We start from the raw sequence: 24747 nt of genomic DNA, 5'->3' as shown, positions 1-24747 counted from the left end.
ACATACGGCCTTTTATTCTGTGGCAATGGCTTCAAGGCCCTAGATTCTCCCACTAGTGGAAATATCCTCTCCACATCCACTCTATCCAGGCCTTTCACTTTTTGCAGTGGGATCTTGATTAGCTGGGAAAGTGAATCAAGGAATAGGAAATGGAGTGGGATAATTTTGAGAGGTTGCATGAACAAGCCAGGGGACCACAGACTAGTGAGTCTAACATCAGTGGTAGCTAAATTACTCATAGCGATTCTGAGAGACGGGATCTATATGCATTTGGAAAGGGAAGGACTGATTAGGGATTGCCGGCATATCTGTGTGCAATGGGAACCATGTCTCATGAACTTGATTGGGTTTTTTGAAGAGGTGACCAAGTGGATCGATGTGGGCAGTTCAGTAGATGTTGTTTACATGGATGTCAGTGAGGCCTTTGACAAGATACCGCATGGTAGGCTGGTCTAGAAGGTTTGAACACATGGGATCCAAGGCGAGCGAGCCAATTGGATACAAAATTTGTTGGTTGGAAGGAAGGCAGACGGAAGGTGCTGGTGGAATGCTGGTATTCAGCCTGGAGTGCTGTAACAAGTGGTGTGTCATTAGAATCAATGCTTGACTTTCCCTCGTTACATCGATTGATAGATAAATAAACAAACAAATAGGTAAACAAACATACTTCAATCCATGCACACATTAGCACGTGTACACAAACATCTGCAAACGCACGTGCAAAAGCATGATCACTCATGCATTCACACACAATTTGGATGAGAACATGAGATCTCAAACCTCATTGTTAGTAAGTTTGCAGGCAGCACTAGAATTGGTGGTATAGTGGATAGCGAAGGTTATTTAAAATGAGATTTTGATCAACTGCACCAATGTAAACGCATAAACGCGCATGTGCGTGTAAATGCATGCACACGGAGGCACTCACACACAATTTGGATGTGAATGTTGGTAGCATGGTTAGTAAGTTTGCAAGCGATGCTAAAATTGGTGGTCTAATGGACAGTGAAGGTTATCTAAGATGTGCGAGGTAAGTGTTTTTGCTTTGAGGATGGTGGGGACCTGGAACGTGCTGCCGGAGGTGGTGGTGGAGGCAGATACCATAGTGGTATTTAAGAGGCTTTTATATGCATCTGGATATGCAGGGAATGGAAAATTCTGGTATCATGGGACTGACTGTATGGTGGCGCAGTGGTAGAGTTGCTGCCTTACAGAGCCAGTGACCTGGATTTGATCCTGACCACGGGTGCTGTCTGCACGGAATTTGCATGTTCTCTCCGTGACCGCATGGGTTTACTCTGGGTGTTCCGGTTTCCTCCCACACACAAAAGATGTACAGGTTTATATATTAATTGGCTTTGGTAAAGGATTGTAAATTGTCCCTAGTGTGCAGGATAGTGCTAGTGTGCGGACATCGCTGGTTGGTGTGGACTCAATGGGCCGAAAGGCCTGTTTCCACACTGTCCAAAGACCTACATGTTTGTAGGTTAATTGGCTTGGTAAAAATTGAAAATTGTTCCTAGTACGTGTAGAAAAGTGTTAATGTGCAGGGATCGCTGGTCGGCAACGACTCGGTGGGCCAAAGGGTCTGATTCTGCTCTGTATCACTAAAGCTCAACTACTCTCCCCTTATCTTTATCTCTGGTACAATTCTTATTGGCTGCAGTCCAATCCAGCTCATGATTTTAATTAATGTGTCTACGTTTTTCGTGTTTTATTTTTGTCTCTTGACAATTCAATTTAATGGATACTCTTTAAATTGTTAACTTTTTTAACCCCTGTGTTGTCTCACTCATTGTTTGCTCCCTGCTGCTGTCAGTGCACTTAATCTTCTTCCTTAGCCTCAATTGACCCCGTATGTCTATGTTGATCCATGGAGTCTCGTGTGTGTTAGTTTTATGTTTCCCCACAGACTCTCTTTCCTGCTCTCAAATCTCTTCTAAATGTTTTGCACTGGCGTTGAAAATTGTTGTTCACCAACATTGCTGCCTGCTTTGTCTTCCCAAGTTATTTATGCAACCTCCCAAAATCAGCTTTACTCTTTGTTGTCATATTCTGTCATCATAATAAAATATATAATGGCCACCATTACTTTGGACTTCGACTTATTCTTATCATGAATATGATGAACATTCCTCACATTCCATTTTATTTGAATTTTCAGCAGCTGCTGTGATCGGCATCTTGCGTTTTCAGCAATTTTTTTCTTCTGTCTACTGCTCCATCAACACTCCCTGCCATTTGCCTGTTTCATCTCTTCCAGACAAATCTATTATTATCTCTCGAGAACATTGCAAGGTAACGTTCGAACATGGCAAGGTGATGTTTCGGGTCGGAATGCTTCTTCAGACTTGATGATTTTGAAGAAGGATCTCCCTTGATCAGTCTGAAGACAGGTCCCGACCCAAAATGTCAGCTATCTAGTTCAGTTCAGTATAGTTTATTGCCATGTGTATCGAGGTACAGTGAAAAACTTTTGTTGCTGTATAACCAGTCAGTAGAAAGACAATACATGATTACAATTCAGCCATTCCCAGTGGCCAGATACATGATGAGAATAACGTTTAATAGTAAGATTAAACGAGAACTTACCAGTTTGAAGTTTGATCTTTATTTTATGAGGAGTTACGATGAGGGATTACGTGAAGAAGCCCCGTTCAGCCGCACGTGCGTCTATCTTAAAAGCAGCGGTGTGAAATCACAGATAATAATAGTGACTGAAGTATGATAGTAAGATGAAAGAAGACTAGAACTACCAGATCATCTTAATGAGGCTGGGAGCGGAGGGCACGTAATCCCTCATAATCCCTCACGAAAACCCCTACCGGCCCCAGGGCTGACCGTTCCGGTCCGTTTAACCCCTTCCCTGGGGACCCCTGCGGTCTGCAAGCCGCATAAATACTGGATTCCCCTACCCGGGAACCCCATCCTCTATATGTATATCGGGGAAATCCTCCCGACACCCGGCATATATATTTATATCGGGGGAAATCCCCTCCTGACTCCCAGTCTACTGGAGGTCCCCTCCACGGGAACCCCAGCATTAACATTCATATCGGAGGGAAAAGCCCTCCCGACTCCCGGTGTACTGGAGGTCCCATCACCGGGAAACCCCAGCATTCATATTCATATTGTCGGAGGGAAAACCCCTCCCGGCACCCGGCCTGCTGGAGGTTCCCTTCCCCGGGACACCCCCGCATAAATTTTATTGTCGGAGGGAAAACCCCTCCCAGCACCCGGCCTGCTGGAGGTCCCCTCCCTGGGTACCCCAGCGTCTCTGTGCCTATCGGAGGGAACCCCTCCTGGCACCCGGAGCGCCTGGAAGCCACTGACCCCCGTCAGCGACCATCTTTCGCGACACCCGACAACCCAGCTACCCGCTCTTGGCGGCAAGAACCGGGGTTTCCCCACAGCCCATAGCTGGTTCCCTCGTCGGGCCTCGCGAATCCTCCGGCAGAAAGCCTTTGGAACAAGAGGTTCCTGCAGGGAATAAAACAGGTAAGAAACCAAGCTTACCTTGAGTTTAAACTTACCGCGTTGGAGGAGCTCCTGCTCCCCAACCGGTCGCCTGCACCAATGCGTCTGACGTAATGACGCAAGTGCGGCTGAACGGGGCTTCTTCCCGTGGTCACTCACGTGACTCCGAAGTAAAATGCAAGATAAAGGCAGTAAAGTCCGATCAAAGATAGTCCGAGGGTTACCAATGAGATAGATAGTAGTTCAGGACTGCTCTCTAGTTGTAAAAATGGTCGGAAAAAATTGTCGCTGAATCTGAAGGTGTGCGTTTTCACACTTCTATACCTTTTTCTTGATGAGAGAGGGGGGAAGAGGGAGTGGCCAGGGTGTGACTCGTCCTGGATTATGCTGCTGGCCTTGCCGAGTCAGCGTGAGGTATAAATGGAGTCAATGGAAGGGAGATTGGTTTGTATGATGGTCTGGGCTGCGCCGACGGTTCACTGCAATGTCTTGCGGTCTTGGATGGAGTTGTTCCAAAACCAAGCCATGTTCTCAAGAGATGTTACCAGGTGCCTGACCCACTGAGTTACTTACTCCAGCATTTTTATTCTTTTTTGTAAACCAGCACCTACACTTCCTTGATTCTAAATCTATAAATATGAAGCATTCAGCTTTTCTTGGATGTCACCCACAGCATTTGTATGATCTGGACAATCTTGGTCTCAAACCAATGACAAACATTGCTTTTGCTTTTTCCACCCATCCCCCTCTCGGCAACTTAAAATAAGTTTATTTAAATCACTGTTTTGATAAAAAGGTTATAGACCTGAAAGGTTAATTCTTTCCTGTTGCTTCCTGACCTGCTGAATGTCTTCAGAAATACACCCCTCCCCAGTTACTTTCCTCTGCAATCGCAGGAGATGTAACACCTGTCCCTATACCACCCCCCTTCAGTCTTTTCAGGTGTAGAAGAGGTTGACTTGCAGTTCCTCCAACCTCATCTACTGTATCCGCTGTTCCAGGTGTGGACTCCTGTATATCGGCAGGACCAAGCACAGGCTCGGCGATCGTTTCGCTGAACACCTCCACTCAGTCCGCCTAAACCTACCTGATCTCCTGGTTGCTCGGCACTTTAACTCCTCCTCCCATTCCCACACTGACCTTTCTGTCCTGGGCCACCTCCATTCCCTTTGTCCTGTTTTCACACCTTACATTTCTTTATCTATACACTTCCTTATCTATAATGGATGGGATTTATATAGCGCCTTTCTAATACTTAAGGCGCTTATGTACCTATGTACATATGTATCTATGTACCTCCCTCTCCCCTGACATCAGCCTGAAGAAGGGTCTCGACCCGAAATGTCGCCCATTCCTTCTCTCCAGAGATGCTGCCTGTCCCGCTGAGTTACTCCAGCATTTTGTGTCAAATATCTTCAGAACTTTGTCTGTTTTCAGAATTTTAGTAACTTTTTTTTTTTTTCAATTGCTTTGGTTCATTCCATGTTATTTAATCTCTTGTGCGTTTTCTTCATTATTGGGCTTTTTATATAATTATTAGAAAGCACTTCTATATATTTAATTGGAACTTAATTCTCTTATCCCCTTTATCTGCTTTTGTTGAATTAATAATAGGCTAGTTGAAAGCCTCTGACTATTCTTTGTTTCATTCATTTCATTTGTCTGCATATTACTTTTGCCACCGCTGTAGAAATCAATCAATAGTGTGATTGATCTTTTGTAAATGCACTTTTTTTAAATCTATGCTTTCTCTGTAGCTTTAACACTGTATCTGCTCTCTATTTTCCCTTCTGCACAACCTAATATACTCATATATGATATGATCAGGGGGCGCCGCACGATGGCTGCCTCGCCAATGGTCTGTCTTTGTCTTTTTCCTTCTTTGTGTTTTTAGTTTGTTGTAAAATGTATGTTTTAGTTTATCTTTAGTTTTCGTGCGGAGTGGGGGTGGGGGAAACTTTTATCTCTTTCCTCGACGGAGATGCGACATTTTCCATGCCATCTCCGCCCGTACTGCAGCCTAACATTGTGGCGTTGGCGGCCTCTTACTGGGACATATCCGCGGACTTTAACGTCTTGGAGCGGGTGATCTCTTTGCCAGGGGTCAGCCTTTGTTTGGTGCTCCAACTTGCGGGAGCTGTGGACTTTAACATTGTGAAGCTCGCTGTCCCTGGTTTGGGACCGAATTCGAGAACTCCATGCCGCAGGAGTTTTGACAGCACCGATGCGGGAGCTTAGACCGTCCCGATGAGGGAGCTCGATCGCGGTTGCGGATGGTTCGATTCCCCCGACCGCGGGAGGAAAGGGAGTGGGGAATGTGGAGGAGCCACTGTGGTGGCTGTTTATGTCAATTTTTATGTAGTTCTGTGTCTTGTTGCTTTTTTTGTTATGACTGTATGGCAAACCAAATGCCTCGTATGTTGCAAAACATAATGGGCTAATAAATTATGATTATGATTATTAGGATAGCATGCAAAACACGTTTTTTTTTTCTGTATCTCAATATACGTAATAATAATAAACTAATGCCAACACCATTGAAATTGGTAACCTGTGAAATGATTGGGGCTGTGACCATGTGGGTTTTCTCCAGGTGCTCCTACAGTCCAGAGGCATACAGGTTTGTAGGTTAATTGACTTTGGTAAAGATTGTAAATTCTCCCTAATGTGTAGGATAGTGCTAGTGTACGGGAACTCGCTGGTTGGCATGGACTCGGTGGGCCGAAATTTCCACGCTGTATCTCTAAAAGGGAAGTTGGGAAAAGGGGAAGTACAAAGAGATTTGGGGGGTCCTTGTTCATCACTCACTGAAAGTAAGCATGCAGGTACAGCAGGCAGTGAAGAAAGTGAATGGCATGTTGGCCTTCATAACAAGAGGAGTTTGAGTATAGGAGCAAAGAGGTCCTTCTGCAGTTGTGCAGGGCCCTAATGAGACCACACCTGGAGTATTGTGTGCAGTTTTGGTCTCCAAATTTGAGGAAGGACATTCTTGCTATTGAGGGAGTGCAATGTAGGTTAACGAGGTTAATTCCTGGGAATGTCATATGTTGACAGAATGGAGAGGCTGGGCTTGTATACTCTGGAATTTAGTAGGATGAGTGAGGATCTTATTGAAACGTGTAAGATTATTAAGGGATTGGACACGTTAGAGGCAGGAAACATGTTCCTGATGTTGGGGAAGTCCAGAACCAGGGGCCACAGTTTAAGATAAGGTGTAGGCCATTTAGAACGGAGATGAGGACAAATTTTCACCCAGAGAGTTGTGAATCTGTGGAATTTTCTGCCTCAGAAGGCAGTGGAAGCCAATTCTCTGGATGCTTTCAAGAGAGAGTTAGATAGAGCTCTTAAAGATAGCAAAGTCAGGGGATATGGTGAGAAGGCAGGGACGGGGTACTGATTGGGGATGATCAGCCATAATCACAGTGAATGGCGGTGCTGGCTCAAAGGGCCGAATGGCCTACTCCTGCACCTATTGTCTATTGTCTAAACAAAAAAAGTAAGCAGTGTGAAATACTTATTCGCAAACTGAGACCATTCTAACCTGAATTTGTTTTTGTACACAGGCCAAACACTATATTGAGGCTTCGATTCATTCACTTTGCTACAGAGTGCAGCTGGGATCACTTATACGTGTATGATGGGGACTCTATTTACTCACCATTATTAGCTGTGTTCAGGTAAGAAGCATTGTTCGGCTAGATTTTTGATTACTTTAATTGTGGAATTTCCAGATCATTGGTTGACTAAAGCTACTGCACAGTTGTGTTGTACAATGAGCATCAAAAGCTGAAACAATTAATTGATTGTCAGCGCAGGAAAAATAATGGTATCAAGCTTTCATGTAAAATTGGAGTTGAAAGATACATAAGGAGAAATTAATGATATTACATAATGGACACACTTTCATGTTTGAGGCCATTAAAACTGACAACTAAATGACTAGTTGCTAATGTTTTGGTTAGTGGAGTGCCACTGCACTAAGTATGGTACCATTAAAGTATATTGGAGTTTAAAGATTTGTATTGTCAATCAATAGACAATAGACATTAGACAATAGGTGCAGGAGTAGGCCATTCGGCCCTTCGAGCCAGCACCGCCATTCAATGTGATCATGGCTGATCATCCCCAATCAGTTCCCCGTTCCTGCCTTCTCCCCATATCCCCTGACTCCGCTATTTTTAAGAGCCCTATCTAACTCTTGAAATAATCCAGAGAACCTGCCTCCACCGCCCTCTGAGGCAGAGAATTCCACAGACTCACCACTCCCTGTGAGAAAAAGGGTGGTTTCCTCGTCTCCGTTCTAAACGGCTTACTCCTTATTCCTAAACTGTGGCCCCTGGTTCTGGACTCCCCCAACATCGGGAACATGTTTCCTGCCTCTAGCGTGTCCAAGCCCTTAACAATCTTATATGTTTCAATGAGATACCCTCTCATCCTCCTAAACTCCAGAGTGTACAAGCCCAGCTGCTCCATTCTTTCAGTATATGGCAGTCCCGCCATCCCGGGAATTAACCTTGTAAACCAACGCTGCAATCCCTCAATAGCAAGAATGTCCTTCCTCAAATTAGGGGACCAAAACTGCACACAATACTCCAGGTGTGGTCTCACGAGGGCTCTGTACAACTGGTAATTGGTACATGTGTAAGAAGGAACTGCAGATGCTGGTTTAAACTGAAGATAGACACTAAAAGCTGGAGTAACTCAGCAGGATAGGCCCTTCAAAAGAGTCTCGACCCAAAACGTCACTCATTCCTTCTCTCCAGAGATGCTGTTTGTCCCGAAGAGTTACTCCAGCTTTTCGTGTCTATCTTAGGTAGTTGTTATAAGCTGGCTCACAGCAGAATGCATATTGATTTCTTTAACTTCAAGTAACCCTTGCATCCCCTCTCTCTCCGTCCCTACCCACCCTTGTCATCGTGCTAGTTTTACTGTCATCCTGTTGAGTTCCACTCGTTATCACCTATCTCACAGCCAACAATGGACCATTGTGTGCTCCACATTTACTGGATTATCGTTGTTTTTTACATATCTTCCATTCATTTGTCCTAAGTACTGTCTATATCGCTCGTTCCCCTTTCCCCTGATTTTCAGTCTGAAGAAGGGTCTCTATATCAGAAACGTCACCTATTCCTTTTCTCCAGCGACCTGCCTGACACTCTGAGTTACTCCAGTTTTTTTGTCTCTGTCCGGTTTAAACCAAAACCTGCAGTTCATCCCTGCACAACGGGTAGTTGTTGTTGGTTAAACTGCTGATTATTATCTAAATGGCGTCAAGTTGGGAAAAGGGGAAGTACAACGGGATCTGATGGTCCTTGTTCATCTGTCTATGAAAGTAAGCATGCATGTACAGCAGGCAGTGAAGAAAGCGAATGGAATGTTGGCCTTTTCACAAGAGGAGTTGAGTATAGGAGCAAAGAGGTCCTTCTGCAGTTGTACAGAGCCCTAGTGAGATCGCACCTGGAGTATTGTGTACAGTTTTGGTCCCCTAATTTGAGGAAGGACATTCTTGCTATTGAGGGAGTGCAGCGTAGGTTCACAAGATTAATTCCCGGGATGGCGGCACTGTCATATGCTGAGAGTATGGAGCGGCTAGGCTTGTATACTCTGGAGTTTAGAAGGATGCGAGGGGATCTTATTGAAACATATAAGATTGTTAAGGGTTTGGACACGCTAGAAGCAGGAAACATGTTCCCGATGTTGGGGGAGTCCAGAACCAGGGGCCACAATTTAAGAATAAGGGGTAAGCCATTTAGCACGGAGATGAGGAAACACTTGTTGTGACTCAGAGGGCGGTGGAGGCCGGTTCTCTAGATACTGTTAAAAATAGAGGAGTCGGGGGATATGTGGAGAAGGCAGGAACGGGGTGCTGATTGGGGATGATCAGCCATGATCAAATTGAAAGGCGGTGCTGGCTCGAAGGGCCGAATGGCCTACTCCTGCACCTATTGTCTATTGTCTATTGTCATAACTCAATACCATGTGAGTCTTTGTCCAGCTTTCGCACGTTCCATCAATTAATACAGCATAATTGGTATTAGTTTATTTATTACATTGTGGACATCAACTTTATTTCTGGAATGAGGGCATGATTGGAAAGGCCAAAATTCAATGCCCATCTCCCAGTTTGAATAGGTGGTTGTGATCTGCCTTGGACAATGAAGTTCTTGTTATGGAAATGCCTTTGCAGTGTAAGCGTTGTTAGCTGAAAGATTCTTCACCTACCCCTAACGAAGGAATGGTGACACAATACACTGCAGATGTCGGAAACTTGAGCAAAACACAAACAAACTGCTGGAGGAATTTAGCAGGTCAGGCAGCATCTGGGGAAGGAATGAGCAGAAGGCATTTCGGGTCGGGATCCTTCTTCATTTCCTCCACTGCCTGACCTATTGAGTTCCGCCTGCAGTTTGTGTTTGGTATGCTGAAGGAATGGTGCATTTTACAGACAGGGTGATCCGTGACTTGGAGAAGAATCTGCATTCCTGTGTGTGCTCTGCTCTAATTGTTCATGGGATTGGAAATACCAGTTTCAGCATTGCAGTTGAAGAAGCCTTGGTGTAGTCAAGAGTGTTTAATTGCCATGTGTATCAAAAACAGAACAGTTAATTTTTTGCTTGCCACAGCATAACAGGCTTGTAAACACAGAGCTCACAAGTAACAAAACCATTCCATCAAATGTAGAGAGTAGGGGTTTGATATGTGGAACCCATAGGCTGGCACCGTGGCCCAGCGGTAGAGTCGCTGCCTTACAGTGCCAGAGACTCGGATTCGATCTTGACCACGGGTGCTGTTTGTACGTTTGTACGTTCTCTCCGTGACCTGCGTATGTTTTCTGCGTGCTGTAAAGTTCATTCCACATCATTGCCCGCCGACTTAACTCAACGGGTGGAACATAGAAACATAGAAATTAGGTGCAGGAGGAGGCCATTCAGCCCTTCGAGCCTGCACCGCCATTCAATATGATCATGGCTGATCATCCAACTCAGTATCCTGTACCTGCCTTCTCTCCATACCCCCTGATCCCTTTAGCCACAAGAGCCACATCTAACTCCCTCTTAAATATAGCCAATGAACTGGCCTCAACTACCTTCTGCGGCAGAGAGTTCCAGAGATTCACCACTCACTGTGTGAAAAATGTTTTTCTCATCTCGGTCCTAAAAGATTTCCCCCTTATCCTTAAACTGTGACCCCTTGTTCTGGACTTCGCCAACATCGGGAACAATCTTCCTGCATCTAGCCTGTCCAACCCCGTAAGAATTTTGTAAGTTTCTATAAGATCCCCCCTCAATCTTCTAAATTCTAACGAGTACAAACCAAGTCTATCCAGTCTTTCTTCATATGAAAGTCCTGACATCCCAGGAATCAATCTGGTGAACCTTCTCTGTACTCGCTCTATGGCATAAATCAACAGCTGCGATAGTCTATGCCTCATAGTGCCAGAGGCCCGGGTTCAATCCTGACCTTGAGGGCAAGCTGTGGAGTCTGTACGTTCTCCATGTGACCACATAGGTTTCCAATGCTCCTGTTTCCTCCCACATCCCAAAGGTATATGGGTTTCTAGGTTAATTCGCCATTGAAAATTGACCCTGGTATGTAGAGGAGTCGATGAGAAAGTAGAATGCTGTATAATAGAATGAGTGTGAAAGTGTGATCAATGGCTCAGTGGGTTAAAGGTTCTGTTTCCATGCTCTGTCACTCTCTAACCCATCTATATTTCTTCTTAACCTCCTATATCCTCTTAACTTACTATTCTACTTATATTTAAGAAATACTTATATTTCTACTTATATTCTGCTGATATCTTCAAATTGTATAAAACTAAGATGGTACCACTGATTCACATACACACCACTGGTATATGTTCACGTTCATAAGTTATGGGAACAGAATATGGCCATTCGGCCCATCAAGTCTACTCTGCCATTCAATCATGGCTGAACTATCTATCGCTCTCAACCCCATTATCCTGCCTTCTCCCCGAAACCCAATATTGCCCTTTTTATTCCTAATCCCCCATCCAATCCATCATGTTGACTTCTAAATGGTAAGTAATTTGGGATCTGGGACAAGGCCCATCCTGAACAGCCCTTCAGCAGATGGGATGAGTCCCTTGCATAAAGAGGCGCAAGGATGTTAAGCTTGCTGGTTTGGTTTAGTTTAGAAATACAGCATGGAAACAGGACTTGTGGCCCACCAAGTCCGCACTGACCAGCGATCCCCTTACACTAACACTATCCTGCACTCTAGGGACAATTTACAATTTTTACAGAAGCCAATTAACCTACAAACCTGAACGTCTTTGAAGTGTGGGAGGGAATCGGAGCACCCGGGGAAAACACATGTGGTCACTGGGAGAACGTACTAACTGCATTCAGACAGCACCCGTAATCGGGGTTGAAATCGTGTCTCTGGCGCTGTAAGGCAGCAACTCTATTGCACCGCCACCGTGCCACCCTGTTCTGTATGGTTATTTGCTTTCTGCATCCCTTTTTGAGTAAAGCAATTTAATTTATAGTTTTCATTCTAAGTGAAACTTGCATGAATCTAGATAATTCAGGTCAATTAAAAGCAACATATCAGATATATTATTGTCAATTTTAAGACCTTGACATGAAGTTCATCAGGAACTGGCTACTTCCTTCCTCCCGTACCATGATAAATTTGCAGCTATTTCTGGGATGTTACATATCTTTTTCTGTGAAGACCAATGGAACAAGCTGCCAGCAGAGTTAGTTGAGGCAAGTACTATATCATTTAAAAGACATTTAGGTACAGGAATAGGAAAGGTTTAGGGGTGTGGAAGCTTTAGGATGAAGATAGACACAAAATGCTGGAGTAACTCAGCGGGACAGGCAGCATCTCTGGAGAGAAGGAATGGGTGACGTTTCTGGTCGAGACCCTTCTTCAGACTCGACCCGAAACTTCACCCATTCCTTCTCTCCAGAGATGCTGCCTGTCCCACTGAGTTACTCCAGCTTTTTGTGTCTACCTTCGATTTAAACCAGCATCTGCAGTTCTTTCTTGCACAAGCTTTAGTCTGACATGGTTAAGATAGCTGTAGAGCTCAAGGATCTTTGGACATCCTTTGGTGTACAGCACAAGGTTCTTGAAAGACGTCCTTTGGCGTGCAGCACTAGGATCTTGATAGACATCCTTTGCCATACAATGCAAGGTTCTTGATAGCCACCCTGTGACGTACAGCTAGCTATAACCTGTAGAACAAGGTTCTTGATCGTCATCCTTACTAAAATTGAATACAAATAAAGAATTGAATAGCATGTCATTGATCTGCATTAGTGTTATTGGTATTTGTATTAGTGTTTTTGAGAATGTAGTGTGATCGATGGCGATAAATTAGGGAGCGGTATTTCAGAGTTGTACAATAACTGGCACTGTGCTGCTCTCATTATGCACAAGGAAATAAAGTGTCTGGAAAACAAATGCAAGGTGTCACAGTCCAGTTGATCAGCGATGACAGACGTGTATGGGTGTAACGTGGGCAGGTGGGACGAGCTTAGATTGGCATCTTGGTCGGCATGGGCAAGTTAGGCCCAAGAACCTGTTTCCATTCTGTATGACTTTATGACTCGTGCAAAATACCTGTTTAATTCTTCCACCATCTCCTTGTTTTCCTTAATCAATTTCCACTATAATTTAATGCAGGGCTACCAGTCATTTTGTTAACTTTTAAAAGTATCCAAGGAAACCTTGGTTTGACAATTCTTGCTACCTTTTCCTGTATTCCATTTATTCCTTATCATTATTTAAGTAATTTGTTGCTTTTTATATATATTCTTGTAATCTCTTGACCTCTGTTTTTTCTGCAATTGTGCGTTTCTGCCTGTCTTTAACTTTTTTCAGTTTCAAGGTTTCGAGGTCAGTTTATTGTCACATGTACCAATTAAGGTACAGTGACATTTGAGTTACCATACAGCCACACTAAGTTAAAAGCAACAAGACACACAGTCACATAAAAGTTAACATAAACATCCACCACAGTGGATTCCACATTCCTCAGTGTGATGGAAGGCAATAAAGTTCAAACATCTTCCTCTTTGCTTACGAAGAATGCTGGAATATCCTTTTAGAAACATGGAAAATAGGTGCAGGAGGAGGCCATTCGGCCCTTCGAGCCAGCACTGCCATTCATTGTGATCATGGCTGAACGTCCCCAATCAATAACCCGTGCATGCCTTCTCCCCATATCCCTTGACTCCACTAGCCTCTAGAGCTCAATCTAACTCTTAAATCCATCCAGTGATTTGGCCTCCACTGCCCTCTGTGGCAGGGAATTCCACAAATTCACAACTCTTTGTGTGAAAAAGTATTTTCTCACCTCAGTCTTAAATGGCCTCCCCTTTATTCTAAAACTGTGGCCCCCTGGTTTTGGACTCGCCCAACATTGGGAACATTTTTCTTGCATCTAGCTTGTCCAGTCCTTTCTCGTTGTATTATATCTATTCTATTCTATGCATTCAGAAAAATCCCCGGAAATGTTTGCCTGTGCATCTCAATTGACTGATCATTTTACCTTATTAGCCCATGATCTCCCGGTTGCCAAACACTTACGCTCTTCTTCCCATTCCCACGCTGACCTTTCTATCCTGGACCTCCCCCACTGCCAGAATGAGGCCACACGCACATTGGAGGAACAGCACCTCATATTTCACTTGAGCACTTGGGCAGCTTACTACCCGGCGTATGAATATTGAGATATTAAGTAACCCATGCATCCCCTCTTTCTCCTCGTCCCACCTCCACCCTAGTCATTGTAGTGGTTTCACTGGTGTCCTATTCACTGGTGTCCACATTCCTCAGTGTGATGGAAGGCAATAAAGTTCAAACATCTTCCTCTTTGCTTACGAAGAATGCTGGAATATCCTTTTAGAAACATGGAAAATAGGTGCAGGAGGAGGCCATTCGGCCCTTCGAGCCAGCCAACTTAGTGTCCTAAGTTATGATATCGTGGCCATTATGGAGACATGGCTGCAAGGGGATCAGGACTGGGAGTTAAATATAGAGGGGTACTTGACAATTGGGAAAGATAGACAGGAAAGAAAGGGAGGAGGGGTGGCCCTTTTAATAAGGGAGGGAATAACGGCAATAGAGAGGAAGGATATTGCGTTGAAGGATCAGGATAGTGAAACAGCTTGGGTACAGATAGAGAATAATAAGGGGAAAAAAACACTAGTGGGTGTAATTTATAGACCTCCAAATAGCTGTGACGCTGTTAGTCAGAACATAAATCTGCAAATAGTTGACGCATGTAAAAAGGGAACTGCTGTAATCATGGGGGACTTCAATTTTCATATTAATTGGGCAAACCAAACTGGGCAGGGTAGACTAGAGGAAGAGTTTATAGAATGTATTAGAGACGGGTTCCTAGAACAGTATGTCACAGAACCGACAAGGGGGGAGGCAATCTTGGATCTGGTCCTGTGTAATGAAGCAGGATTAATTAAAAATGTCATAGTTAGGGACTCGTTGGGAACAAGTGACCACAATATGGTCGAATTCCATATTCAAATAGAAGGGGAGCAGGTTGAAACTCAGGCTAGGGTGCTTAGTCTAAATAAGGGGGATTATGAAGGTATGAGGACTGAGCTGATCAAAGTTGACTGGGATAGCAGACTCAAGAATAAGACGGTACATGAGCAGTGGTGTACGTTTAAGGGTATACTGTATAACCTTCAAGAAAAATTTATTCCTATGAAGAAAAAAAGGGGTAAGGGTAAGAACAGTCAGCCAGGGCTCAGTAAAACTATAAAGGATAGTATTCGGCTGAAGGCAAGGGCATATAAGGTAGCCAGAGATAGTGGGAGGGTAGAGGATTGGGAAGCATTTAAAGGTCAGCAAAAAATAACTAAGAGATTAATTAAGACGGGGAAAATAGACTATGAAAGGAATTTAGCGAACAACATAAAAACTAATAGTAAGAGTTTTTATAGCTATATAAAAAGAAAAAGGGTGGCTAAGGTGAACGTTGGTCCATTGGAGGGTGAGACTGGAGAGTTGTTGGGGGGAACATGGAAATGGCAAAGGCATTAAACGAGTATTTTGTATCAGTCTTCACCATAGAAGACACAAAAAATATTCCAACGCTGCATAAACAGGGGGCGGTAGGAATGGAGGAGCTAAATACTATTAAGATCACCAAGGAGGTGGTATTAGGGAAATTAATGAGACTGAAGGAGGATAAATCCCCTGGGCCTGATGGATTACATCCAAGGGTCTTGAGGGAGATAGCGGTGGGGATTGTGGATGCATTGGTGATAATTTTCCAAAACTCCCTGGAGGCAGGAACGGTCCCAGTGGATTGGAAAATGGCCAATGTAACACCTATATTTAAAAAAGGAAGTAAACAGAAGGCGGGTAACTATAGACCGGTTAGTCTAACATCGGTGGTGGGTAAAATGTTAGAGACAATTATTAAAGAAACACTAACGGGGCACTTGGATAAACATGACTTCATCGGACAGAACCAGCATGGTTTTGTGAAGGGGAAGTCCTGTTTAACGAATCTGCTCGAATTCTTTGAGGAAGTAACAACCCGGGTGGATAAAGGGGAACCGGTGGATGTGGTATACTTGGACTTCCAAAAGGCTTTTGACAAGGTGCCACATAAGAGACTATTGCTAAAAATAAAAAATTATGGGATTGGGGGTAATATATTAGCACGGGTAGAGGATTGGCTAACAAATAGGAAGCAGAGAGTGGGGATAAATGGTTCATACTCGGTGGCAACCGGTAACTAGCGGGGTTCCGCAAGGGTCGGTGCTGGGACCCCAGTTGTTCACAATTTATATAAATGATTTGGAGGAGGGAACCAAGTGTAATATATCAAAATTTGCGGACGATACAAAAATGGGAGGAAAAGTAGGGGATGAGGAGGATAGGAAGAGTCTGCAAAAGGATATAGATAAGCTAGGTGAGTGGGCAACAACTTGGCAGATGAAATTTAATACTAATAAATGTGAAGTCATTCACTTTGGGAAAAAAAATGATAGGGCAAGTTATTTTCTAAATGAGGAGGAGCTGCGTTGTAATGCAACGCAAAGGGATCTAGGGGTATTAGTACATGAATCACTAAAAGTTAGTATGCAGGTGCAGCAAGCAATCAGGAAGGCCAATGGAGTTTTGGCCTTTATTGCTAGGGGGATTGAGTATAAAAACACGGAGGTCTTGCTGCAGCTGTACACAGTATTAGTGAGACCACATTTGGAATACTGTGTACAGTTCTGGGGTCCATACTTAAGAAAGGATGTACTAGCCCTGGAGGCAGTGCAGCGAAGGTTTACAAGATTAATTCCTGCAATGAGGGGATTGACATATGAGGAAAGGTTAAGTAGGCTGGAACTCTACTCTTTGGAGTTTAGAAGAATGAGAGGCGATCTCATTGAAACATATAAGATCGTGAGGGGCCTTGATCGGGTGGATGCACCGAGGATGTTCCCAATGATCGGGGAAACTAGAACTAGGGGACATAGTTGCAGAATAAGGGGGGGCTCTTTTAAAACTGAGATGAGGAAGAACTTCTTCACCCAGAGGGTGGTTAATTTATGGAATTCACTGCCCCAGGGAGCAGTGGAAGCAGAAACTTTAAATATATTTAAGACTAAAATAGATGGTTTTTTAGCTGCCAAGGGGATAAGGGGCTACGGGGAGAGGGCAGGGATATGGACCTAGGTATGGTTAGTATAGTAAGACCTGAGTGATCTCCTGGACAAGTGTCGATCGCCTGGATTGGGGTCGGAGAGGAATTTCCCGGATTTTTTCCCCGAATTGGACCTGGGTTTTTATCCGGTTTTTTGCCTCCCCCAGGAGATCACGAGGTTCTTGGGGTGGAGAGGGGTGATAGCGGTATAAAGGGGAGGGTAGTGTCTTGTGTTCTGTGTCTTGTGTCTACTGTTTGTGGGTAAGTGTGTCTGTTTAGTGTTCAGCCATGAGCGAATGGCGGTGCGGGCTCGACGGACCTGGTGGTCTACTCTCGCACCTACTTTCTATGTTTCTATGTTTCTATGTCCTGGTGAGTTTCATTGTTTGTATAACTTGTTTTCACCTAACTCACAGCTAACCATGGACTGCTTCTTCGATTATTACGTTTTTGCTTGTCTTTGATTTCTTTGTTCTATATCTCTCTATATCGCCGTCTATATCTCTTGTTGTCATTTCCCCAGACTCTCAGTCTGAAGATGTGTCTCAACCCAAAACGTCACCCATTCCTTCTCTCCAGAGATGCTGCCTGTCCCGTTGAGTTACTCCAGTTTTTTGTATCTGTCTTTGGTGTAAACCAGCGTCTGCAGTTCCTTCCTACACCTTATTTACCAGTTCACCAGCTAACTCTACTTTATGCTCTAATAGCCCTATTTAGCTATTTTAAATCTTGCCCTGTGTAATTATTAATTTGAAGATGATGTAATTATTATTTGCACAGTAATGCAGTCACAGAGTCACCCAGCATGGAAACTGGGCCTTCAGCGTCACGCATTCATGCCAAACAAGATGCCCCATCTAAGCCAGTCCCTTTTGCCTGCATTTGGCCCATAACTCTCAAAACAATTTATATTTATGTATGTTGTTATCGTACCTGCCCCAACCCCTTCCTCCGGCAGTTAGTTCCACATACTTTCTGCACTCTGAGTGAAAAGGTTGTCCCTCAGTTTGTTTTTAAAACTTTCCCCTCTCTCCATAAGCTTAGACTATAGAACAGTGCAGCACAAGAACAGGCCCTTCGGCCCACAATGTCTGTGTCGAACATGATGCCATGACCAATTCTTAGCTGCCTGTACATATTCAATATCTTTCTTTGCTTTGAAACTCATCCATGTGCTTTAGAAGTCACAAAGTCCATTCCAGCCAGCAGAGTTACAATTGAATGTGTGTCTGTATATTGCAAGGAAGCAAATTTGTTTACACTAAGATCCCTAAGAAGTGTGAAAATGCATACCTTCAAATTTGGAGACAGCTTCTTCCCAGCTGTTATCAGGCAACTGAAGCATCCGACCAACAATTAGAGTGCAGGGTTGTACTATTATCTATCTCGTTGGTGACCCTTGGACTATCTTTCATCGGACTTTACTGACTTTATCTTGTGCTAAACGTTATTCCCTTATCATGTATCTGTATTCGGTGAATGACTCAATGGTAATCATGTATTTTCTTTCCACTGACTGGGTAGCACACGACAAAAACTTTTCCCTGTACCTCGGTACACGTGACAATAAATTAAACAAAACCTTTGGAGGAAACTTTTCTAATTTGAAACCCTTGGTCTCCTAATTTGAGGAAGGACATCCTTGTGATTGAGGCAGTGCAGAGTAGGTTCACGAGATTGGTTCCTGGGATGGCGGGACTGTCATATGAGGAAAGATTGAAAAGACTAGGCTTGTATTCACTGGAGTTTAGAAGGATGAGGGGGTACCTTATAGAAACATATAAAATTATAAAAGGACTGGAAAAGCTAGATGCAGGAAAAATGTTCCCAATGTTGGGCGAGTCCAGAACTAGGGCCACAGTCTTAGAATAAAGGGGAGGTCATTTAAGACTGAGGTGAGAAAAAAACTTTTTCACCCAGAGAGTTGTAAATTTGTGGAGTTGCCTGCCGCAGAGGGCAGTGGAGGCCAAGTCACTGGATGGATTTAAGAGAGAGTTAGATCAAGCTCTAGGGGCTTGTGGAAACAAGGGATATGGGGTGAAGGCAGGCACAGGTTATTGATTGGGGACGATCAGCCATGATCACATTGAATGGCAGTGCTGGCTCAAAGGGCCGAATGGCCTCCTCCTGCACCTATTTTCTATGTTTTCTATGAAACGGAGAAATGACCAGATGTTTTTTTTAATGTTGTTGCTTGAGAGGAAATTGTTGGCCTGGACATTAGGTAGAACTGCACTCCTCTCTTTGAGATATTATTGTGTCATCGGCTGCTGGATGTTGGCAGATCATGGGTACTACAGGAAATTACAAACAGGAAATTAGAAATGCGTGCGACAAAGGCAAAACCGTTATAATGGGTGACTTCAATCTACATATAGATTGGGTGAATCAAATTGGCAGGGGTGCTGAGGAAGAGGATTTCTTGGAATGTATGCGGGATAGTTATCTAAATCAACATGTAGAGGAACCAACGAGAGAGCAGGCTATTTTAGACTGGGTATTGAGTAATGAGGAAGGGTTAGTTAGCAGTCTTGTTGTACGTGTCCCCCTTGGGCAAGAGTGACCATAATATGGTTGAGTTCTTCATTAGGATGGAGAGTGACATTGTTAATTCAGAAACAATGGTTCTGAACTTAAAGAAAGGTAACTTTGAGGGTATGAGACGTGAATTGGCCAAGATTGACTGGCAATTAATTCTAAAAGGGTTGACGGTGGATATGCAATGGAAGACATTTAAAGACTGCATGGATGAACTACAAAAATTGTTCATCCCAGTTTGGCAAAAGAATAAATCAGGGAAGGTAGTACATCCGTGGATAACAAGGGAAATCAGGGATAGTATCAAAGCGAAGGATGATGCGTACAAATTAGCCAGAAAAAGCAGCATACCAGAGGACTGGGAGAAATTCAGAGACCAGCAGAGGAGGACAAAGGGGTTAATTAGGAAAGGAAAAATAGATTATGAAAGAAAACTGGCAGGGAACATAAAAACTGACTGCAAAAGTTTTTATAGATATGTGAAAAGAAAGAGATTAGTTAAAACAAATGTAGGTCCCTTGCAGTCAGAAACAGGTGAGTTGATCATGGGGAACAAGGATATGGCGGACCAATTGAATAACTACTTTGGTTCCGTCTTCACTAAGGAAGACATAAATAATCTGCCGGAAATAGCAGGGGTCAAAGGAGTTGGAGGAATTGAGTGAAATCCAGGTTAGCCGGGAAGTGGTGTTGGGTAAATTGAATGGATTAAAGGCCGATAAATTCGCCAGATAGGCTGCATCCCAGAGTACTTAAGGAAGTAGCTCCAGAAATAGTGGATGCATTAGTAATAATCTTTCAAAACTCTTTAGATTCTGGAGTAGTTCCTGAGGATTGGTGGGTAGCAAACGTAACCCCACTTTTTAAGAAGGGAGGGAGAGAGAAAACGGGGAATTACAGACCAGTTAGTCTAACATCGGTAGTGGGGAAACTGCTAGAGTCAGTTATTAAAGATGGGATAGCAGCACATTTGGAAAGTGGTGAAATCATTGGACAAAGTCAGCATGGATTTACAAAAGGTAAATCATGTCTGACGAATCTTATAGAATTTTTCGAGGATGTAACTAGTAGCGTGAATAGGGGAGAACCAGTGGATGTGGTGTATCTGGACTTCCAGAAGGCTTTCGACAAGGTCCCACATAAGAGATTAGTATACAAACTTAAAGCACACGGCATTGGGGGTTCAGTATTGATGTGGATAGAGAACTGGCTGGCAAACAGGAAGCAAAGAGTAGGAGTAAACGGGTCCTTTTCACAATGGCAGGCAGTGACTAGTGGGGTACCGCAAGGCTCAGTGCTGGGACCCCAGCTATTTACAATATATATTAATGATCTGGATGAGGGAATTGAAGGCAATATCTCCAAGTTTGCTCGATGACACTAAGCTGGGGGGCAGTGTTAGCTGTGAGGAGGATGCTAGGAGACTGCAAGGTGACTTGGATAGGCTGGGTGAGTGGGCAAATGTTTGGCAGATGCAGTATAATGTGGATAAATGTGAGGTTATCCATTTTGGTGGCAAAAACAGGAAAGCAGACTATTATCTAAATGGTGGCCGACTAGGAAAAGGGGAGATGCAGCGAGACCTGGGTGTCATGGTACACCAGTCATTGAAAGTAGGCATGCAGGTGCAGCAGGCAGTGAAGAAAGCGAATGGTATGTTAGCTTTCATAGCAAAAGGATTTGAGTATAGGAGCAGGGAGGTTCTACTGCAGTTGTACAGGGTCTTGGTGAGACCACACCTGGAGTATTGCGTACAGTTTTGGTCTCTAAATCTGAGGAAGGACATTATTGCCATAGAGGGAGTGCAGAGAAGGTTCACCAGACTGATTCCTGGGATGTCAGGACTGTCTTATGAAGGAAGACTGGATAGACTTGGTTTATACTCTCTAGAATTTAGGAGATTGAGAGGGGATCTTATAGAAACTTATAAAATTCTTAAGGGGTTGGACAGGCTAGATGCAGGAAGATTGCTCCCGATGTTGGGGAAGTCCAGGACAAGGGGTCACAGCTTAAGGATAAGGGGGAAATCCTTTAAAACCGAGATGAGAATAACTTTTTTCACACAGAGAGTGGTGAATCTCTGGAACTCTCTGCCACAGAGGGTAGTCAAGGCCAGTTCATTGGCTATATTTAAGAGGGAGTTAGATGTGGCCCTTGTGGCTAAGGGGATCAGAGGGTATGGAGAGAAGGCAGGTACGGGATACTGAGTTGGATGATCAGCCATGATCATATTGAATGGCGGTGCAGGCTCGAAGGGCCGAATGGCCTACTCCTGCACCTATTTCTATGTTTCTATGTTTCTGTGACCTGAGGGTTGAAGTCCCCCTCCTGAGAGTTCAGTACCGGGTTTGCTTCTGCCACCAGTGTGGGACTGAGGAAACACCACTCTGTTGGAAACACTGCCCTTTGAAGAAATGGTTTAGAGATACAGCGTGGAAACAGGCCCTTTGGCCCGTTGAGTCCACGCTGACCAGTGCTCCCCGCATGCTAATGCTATCCTGCACACTAGGGACAATTAATATTTATATCAAGCCTTTTAACCCACAAATCTGTACGTCTTTGGAATGTCCGAGGAAACCGAGGATCCCAGAAATAACCCACGCAGGTCACGGGGAGAACATATGGACAAGCACCCGTAGTCAGGATCAAACACGGGTCCCTGGCGTTGTAAGGCAGCAACTCTACCGCTGTACCACCGTGACTGTAAACCAATATTCCATCGAGATGTGGGCTCTTATACATCGGTGAGACTAAACTGGGTGATCGTTTCGCTGAACAACTTCGCTCAGTTTGCCTGAACCTACCTGATCTCCCGGTTGCTAAATATTTTAATTCTCCTTCTCATTCCCACACAGACCTTTCTGTCTGAAGTCTGCTCCATTGTCAGATTGAGGCTAAACTCAAATTAGATAAACAGCATTTCATATTTCGCTTAGAAACATAGAAAATAGGTGCATGAATAGGCCATTCGGTCCTTTGAGCCAGAACCGCCATTCAATATGATCATGGCTGATTATCCACAATCAGTACTCCGTTCCTGCTTTCTCCCCATATCCCTTGATTCCGTTAGCCCGAACTCTCTCTTGAAGACATCCAGTGAATTGGCCTCCACTGCCTTACAGCCCAGCGGTATAAATATTGATTTCTCTAACTTCAGGAATGCCCCGGCATTCCCTCTCTTTCTATCCCTCCCTCACACAAGTTGCACTAGCGTTTCATTTTCACCCTACAAACAACTAACAATGTGTAGGAAGGAACTGCAGATGCTGGGTTAAACTGAAGATAGACACAAAAAGCTGGAGTAACTCGGTGGGACTGGCAGCATCTCTGGAGAGAAAGAATGGGTGATGTTTCGGGTCGAGACCCTTCTGCAAAAGTAATGATGATAAAGGAAACAGGCCAGCTAACATATCTTTCATTCATTGTTCTTTATCTCTCTACATCATCGTCTATATCTCTCGCTTCTCCTTATCCCTAACCAGTCTGAAGCAGGAAGGGTCTCGACCAAAAATGTCATCCATTCCTTCTCTCCAGAGATGCTGCATGTCCCGCTGAGTTACTCCAGCTTTTTGTGCCTATCGTCGGTTTAAACCAGCATCTTCAGTTCCTTCCTCCACATTCCATCTTCCCTCTTGGTTAGATGTGAAAGGTCCAACATAGAGTCAAACAACACCTAAACAGGCCCTTCGACTCAACTCGTCTACGCCAACCAAGATGCTCCATTTAAGCTAGTCGCATTTGCCAGTAGAAACGCAAGGACGACCTTGTAAATCCGACCCAGTGCCGTCGCCAGGACAATGGGCCTTTATGGCAAAGTTAAGACTCCATTTTGAACAACTTTGGACTTGAATCACACAATTGGCACTGGAAGCATGGGGACACTTGTGTACTGCCTCAGTGTAATCTATGATTCTAACACTCTTGTGCTTGTGTGATTGTCCCTATGTAAAGTAAGATTTTTTACTGAACTGTATGCAAACAAATAATCTCACTGCACCCAGGTACATGTGACAATAAAGTACCATCTACATGCTTTTCCAAAGGTCTCGTCAATGCCACTCGTATTGCCTTAACTACCAAACCTGGCAACACGTTTCAGACACTGTTTAAAAACAAAACCTTGCCCCACATTTCTCCTCCGTAAAAAAAAACTTGCCACACTCATCTCGTTTAAATTTTGACCCTTTCGCCTAAAGCTAAAATTAAATGTAATAATAGTAAGTGTAGGGGGTATGGTATTTGTACAGACAGATGAGATTAGTTTATCTTGGTGTCATGTTCGGCACAGACGTTGTGGGCTGAAGGACCAGTTCTGGAGTTGTGATTTTCTGTGTTCTACAAATAGAGAGCTATGAGAACCTGGCACAGATAGTGTGTGTAGGATAGTATTAGTGTGCGGGGATTGCTAGTGGGCACCGATTTGGTGGGCCAAAGGGCCTGTTTCCGCGCTGTATCTCTAAACTAAGCTAAATTGTGCTGAATTTAAAATGAGGCACTCACAGGGTCAGCAGACACTATAATGGGGAATGTGGAAATGGCTGAAATATTAAACAACTAATTATTTTGTGCTTTACAGTAAACTGCACAAATTCACCAGAAATAGTAAGAAAGCGGGGGGTTAATGAGTGTGATGGAAATACTAATATCACTGAGAACAAAATATTAGAAAAAACTATTGACACTTTTGGACCTGATGGCTTGCATCCAATTCCCTTAATGAAGTGTGTGAGGGCATAGCAATGCCACAGGGAGTTAGAGCTGTGCTCAGCTGTTTACAATCTGTTAATTCTCACTGAAAGGACAGAATGCAGCGTATCCAACTGTATTGAGAGGATAAAGCCAGATGGAGAACTAAGCCTTTCAAAGAGCCTGCAAGGGCACATGGGCTAGTTAGAAAAGAGGGCAAGAAGGTGGCAAATGGGATTTAGAGTGAGAAAATGGGAAGGTGCTCACTTTTTGTACAAAAGGAAAATATAATTTGCTTGCAACCGAGAAAGTAGTAAATACTGCAAATAGGTCTGGGTGTAGTGATGCATGAAGTACAAATTGAAATATGCATATTGGTAGCGGTGATCTTG

General features: G+C 43.9%; 1 protein-coding gene across 2 annotated transcripts in view; it reads left to right on the top strand.

The window, feature by feature from the left end:
• atrn (attractin) overlaps positions 1 to 24747 on the top strand; it is a 358557-nt gene that overhangs the window by 44704 nt on the left and 289106 nt on the right. For both annotated transcript variants that reach the window (XM_033035556.1, XM_033035562.1), the window contains exon 3: positions 7041 to 7154. In XM_033035556.1, the coding sequence (XP_032891447.1) occupies positions 7041 to 7154 (114 nt within the window). The remainder of the gene's footprint in view (positions 1 to 7040; positions 7155 to 24747) is intronic.

The sequence above is a fragment of the Amblyraja radiata genome, chromosome 1 (genome assembly GCF_010909765.2).
Source record: "Amblyraja radiata isolate CabotCenter1 chromosome 1, sAmbRad1.1.pri, whole genome shotgun sequence".
NCBI classification, from domain to species: domain Eukaryota; kingdom Metazoa; phylum Chordata; class Chondrichthyes; order Rajiformes; family Rajidae; genus Amblyraja; species Amblyraja radiata.
Note: the sequence above shows the minus strand (reverse complement) of the source record. Positions and strands in the feature narration are given on the sequence as shown.